This window comes from Eurypyga helias, unplaced genomic scaffold (assembly GCF_000690775.1).
Source record: "Eurypyga helias isolate BGI_N326 unplaced genomic scaffold, ASM69077v1 scaffold16544, whole genome shotgun sequence".
Taxonomy (NCBI): domain Eukaryota; kingdom Metazoa; phylum Chordata; class Aves; order Eurypygiformes; family Eurypygidae; genus Eurypyga; species Eurypyga helias.
In genome coordinates, this window is record NW_010248358.1 from 1 (window position 1) to 4740 (window position 4740).

Consider the following 4740-nt stretch of genomic DNA (forward strand, 5'->3'; position numbering starts at 1 on the left):
CTTGGAGGAGCGTTTTGTCCGAGGGCTGGGTGTGCAGCTAGCAGAATGGCTTTGGGCTCTGCAGTGTCTTGACTTGTCACGGCTGATGCGAGGTGGCTGATGACTGTTAGAATGGCGTAAAGGATCAAGTTCCGATTCTCTCATTTTGTTTCTGCAACTTAGACACTCCTCTGCACACCTTGTAATCAGTCACAATTTCTGTTTTATTTGGATCCACAGATGGCGGGTGAGAAAAAGCCAGGTGAGAAGGTGGCGGGTGAGAAAAAGCCGGGCAAGAAAAAGACAGATGAGAAGAAGCCAGCTGAGCAGAAGACAAGTCAGAAGGAAGTAGGTGAGAAGAAGAAGAAGATTAAGAAGCATCATGCCAGCCGTAACCCTGTCCTGGCCCGAGGTATCGGGAGGTATTCCAGGTCAGCCATGTATGCCAGAAAAGCACTGTACAAGCGCAAGTACACCGCTCCAGAAACAAAGGTAGGACAACAACTACTGTGTTTAAATAATCAAGCTTTTCCTGATGTCTTTGGTTTGAAATTTCACGTGTGTTCCCTTTTCTTTGCCTACAGATAGAAAAGAAAAAGAAAGAAAAGCCACGTGCAACCATCACCAAGCCAGTCGGCGGAGACAAGAATGGAGGCAGCCGTGTGGTTAAAATCCGCAAAATGGTAAGAAGGACTCGGACGCTCGCGGTGTAAGGCTGTTACGTGTAACTTTTGAGTAGAGGATGCGCCGCTTGGCTGGGGCAATGTAGCAGCCTCAGCGCATGCCGTGCTTCACCGAACTGTGGGCAGTTATTTCCGTGAGCTATGGACCCAGGGACTGTCATTCTCGAGGAGATGCTGGCAGTGTTATCTTTGGTGAAATAGTATCCCTTATGAAAGGAAGAATCTAAACTGCAGTGAAAGGTTTCTGTCCTGTGAAATACAAGGGTGGTACAATCTTTTTGTGCCTCTCTTTCTAGCCTAGATACTACCCAACTGAAGACGTTCCTCGCAAGCTTTTGAGTCACGGCAAGAAGCCCTTTTGCCAGCACGAGAGGCGGCTGCGGGCCTCTATTACTCCAGGGACCGTTCTCATCCTTCTGACCGGTCGTCACAGAGGCAAGGTAATAAGAACTCTTCCCCGTGTGGACTCTCGCAGTGGATTTACAGCATTCCTCTGCTAAAACCGAGCACAGTTATCCTGAATTTACCAGCTGGTGTCACAGGACACTGCTCAGCCACGAGATGCCTGTCTGCAAATCTGCTTTTCTGGGAATTCTGTCTAGATGCTTTCCCAAACAGTCTTTAAACTCGCGTTCTTCTACACAGAGCTGGAAGTGAAACGGGCTAGTCCAGTTGTTTAGGCAAAATTAAGGTGTTCCTGCAGTGCAGAGAAGTGTGTAGATTTTGTGTCACGCTAAGTGCGCTGCAGAATGGCAGACCTGGCGATGGCTCTACTGCTGTTGCAATGAGGCCAAAGCATTATGTTTTCATTCTTAATCTAATTATCAAGGTACCACTTGATTGTTACATTAAGGTGTCACCTGTGTCTTAATGATGACTCTGAGAAGTGCTGGTAGCTGCCTGGTGCAGTGGTTACTTTGCACAGTTGCACCCGTACCTGGATGCTTTGTCAATGCTTACACCAGTAAGACGGGCCGAGCGCAGGCACGGTCCCGGTTGGGTTGCAGTTTGTCACAGCATGGGGACTAATGTCATGTCTCTTCACAGCGCGTCGTTTTCCTGAAGCAGCTTGCTACTGGCCTTTTGCTTGTCACAGGTAAGAAACTTAAGGGCGATGCTTTGGTTTTTATTGAGTTCTGGGTTTTTGGGAGGGTCTGGGGTGGGGGGGCTTTTTGCATTTAAGTTTGTCTCCGAGGTCTGTAGGGTAACAGGTCTGCGTGCGGATGGTTTGGCGCATCATGTGTTCATGTAACGAAGGGGAATTGTGGTTTGTGGCTTTCCAGGGAGGTGGAGAGGAGGTCATTAAGCTTCAATACCTGACAGAGATCAGGAACCATTTTTTTGGCTTGATTGTTCAGATTTTAGCTGTAGGCATCTCTGAAGAAACTAGTCATCTCATACGCTACCAAAATTCAACTTGAAAGCAGTGATTGTTGCCAGGAAAGCTGACTTTGTTCCCTCTTCCGTCTCTGCCTTTAGGACCCTTGGCTGTCAATCGTGTCCCTCTGCGCAGGGCCCATCAGAAATTTGTTATTGCTACATCTACGAAGGTTGATATTTCTGGAGTGAAAATTCCCAAGCATCTGACTGATGCGTACTTTAAGAAGAAGAGGCTGCGTAAGCCCAAGCACCAGGAAGGCGAGATCTTTGACACTGAGAAAGAGGTAAGGAACATGCGTGTGGGTTCCTTCTGAATGTCTCTGTTGGTTAAAGCCCAGTGAAGTAGCGCCGTTAAAATGAACTAATGCAGCAGCATTGAGATTAAACCCCTTTTAAATTCAGGGTCTCTCTTCCGCTTCTACCTTAGCGAAACAGCAGCACTGATTATTCCAGTTAAATGTCTCTTTTTTTTTTTTTTTTCTTTTTTTTTTTCTTGGTCCAAGAAACACCTTGACTGTTGTGATGCTGCCAAGAGCGTGCTGCTGGCTCTGATACCGGCAACATAAGCCAAACTGTAGCTTCGGTTCTTTCGGCCACCTCCGGTCTCCTACCACCTTTCCCATATTTAGAACAAATGGAGAAAAGATTTCTTGAAACTGCCAGAACTCGGGGTTTGCCCTGAATTTTCTCATCCCTGTAGTAGAGTCTGAAGTCGTGCTGCAGGATTTTAATGTTCTTCTTTGTACCTTCTAGAAATACGAGCTAACGGAGCAACGCAAGTCGGACCAGAAGGCAGTGGATTCACAGATCCTTGCACAGATCAAGAAGGTGCCTCAGCTCCGTGGGTACCTGCGTTCTACCTTCTGTCTCTCAAACGGAGTCTACCCTCACAAATTGGTGTTCTAACTGTTCTGAAAGCACCACATTAAATCTGAAGGGAAAAAGGCAAGGCTTTCCGGTGTCTTCATTGCAGTTCCTAATGGAACGTGTTGCACAAGCACCGCAGTGCCTGATGTTTAAAGGAGGGGGACAGCTCTGAGGGGCTGTAGGTAGATGACTACAGAGTGTTCGTTGTGTAAGGGTTTGGGTGTAGGGGTTTTGTTTGGTTGGGGTTTTTTTATTTTGGGGTTGAGAGTTGCTTTTTTAACTATTTGGAACAAACAAATTCAGCTTTCTTAACTGTGAATGAGTTGAAGGGGGAACACAAGAAAACAACAGATTTTCTTTTGGGAATAGCAGATATAAATACTGGATTGACTGCCCACTGGGACATGTTGGAGAATAAAATCCTGTCCAGTGTCTCTGCTGATGTATTTCTCAGCACCCGTGCTGTGCTGAAACCAGTGCTTTGGATACCTGAAGAACGCATCAAGCTGAGCACCAAAGTGCTGCTGGGTAGTGCTGATGTATTTCTCAGCACCCATGCTGTGCTGAAACCAGCGCTTTGGATACCTGAAGAACCAGGGCTGAGCACCAAAGTGCTGCTGGGTAACTCGTGAACGCTCTAAAGCTGTGTGCAGCTTTGAGATGATGTTTCTGACAAACAGCTTTGATCCATCGGTCACCACGTAAACCTCGGCAAATACAGCACCTTTTAGAGGCATTTTGGGAGTTGTACCTTGTGTATTTTGAAGTGGAAACACTGGGAATACTCTAGATTTGCAGGGTAACATCCCTGGAACCATAACAGAATTGGAATGCATGTCCATTCCCAAATTCCTTGTTTTTTTCCTGTTCTTTGGTTATTCACGTAGGATACAGTGCTTTTAGTCAGGAAGAATACCACCTGCTTAGATCAAAAAGCGAAAGTATGATTCTTAATTCTGTAGACTTGGAAATGAGTTAAAAAGCCTAAGCTGTTTCTGTGCAAGGCAGGTGTTTTTCTATCCTGGGAGGCTTCTGGAGTCCCAACAATTTTTTCCAGTCTCGGAGGCTGGCAGACAGTGAGCTTGGAAAGTTAGTCCTGTCCGGTTTATCGGCTGAGGTCAGTTAGATAGTTGGAAGAGGATGCTCGGGTGGTAGTAGCTCTGCTTTTGCAAAAACCGAGGATGTACATATTAACGAATCTGGCATGCTCGAGTTCTCTCTTAGCCACGCTTGGGCAGGAAACGAGGCTTATGTAACTGCACCATCTGTCTTCCCATTAATTCCTAGCTGAAAGTAGCCAGTGGGGTCAACGGGGAGTAGAGATTGCATCAAATTTGTACACGCTTCATGAAAAAGGGGTAGAGAAGGGAGTAATGCAACCCCCACTGGGGTGGAAGCTTGTGTGTCACACTAGCCATGTTCACTGGGGAGGAGGAGTCGGGCTCCAAGTGCTCCTGAGGTAATTAAAAATCTGACAGTACCTGCAGAATTACCTGGTTCTCGCCCCACGGGGCTCTGTACACCTTCAGAGCTGATGCTGCCTGGTGTTGCAGAGCTGCATGCTTGCACACTGGTTATTCTGCCACCATCTTCCTCTTGCTAATTAACACTGAATATTAGTGCTTCAGCAGAGGGAGCCCGTGAGCAGGCTTTGGCCAAATGCAGGCTGCTCGTTCTGTGCCGGGTTCTGCCCTGTGGTGCTCTGGAAAGACGTTCTTTACTTTCCACCGTCATTGGAACGACGTCTGCCATGAGGCACATCTTCTGCATGTGGCTTGGGTAACAGGCGTGGTCCGAAGCACCGTGTGAGGTGTTCCTGCAGTGCTGGCAC

At 47.3% G+C, this 4740-nt stretch overlaps 1 protein-coding gene across 2 annotated transcripts; it reads left to right on the forward strand.

Moving 5' to 3' along the window:
- The first annotated feature begins 217 nt into the window (after positions 1 to 217).
- On the forward strand, positions 218 to 2993 carry RPL6 (ribosomal protein L6). 2 transcript variants are annotated; one of them, XM_010151026.1, is made up of 7 exons: positions 220 to 249; positions 349 to 471; positions 564 to 662; positions 959 to 1102; positions 1710 to 1758; positions 2142 to 2326; positions 2796 to 2993. In XM_010151026.1, exons 1-7 carry the CDS (start codon positions 220 to 222, stop codon positions 2946 to 2948), a joined length of 783 nt encoding a protein of 260 aa, XP_010149328.1. In that variant the 3' UTR covers positions 2949 to 2993. The 2 variants fall into 2 exon arrangements, with proteins under 2 accessions (XP_010149327.1, XP_010149328.1); XM_010151025.1 differs by having other exon boundaries at positions 218 to 471.
- The last annotated feature ends 1747 nt before the right edge of the window (positions 2994 to 4740 follow it).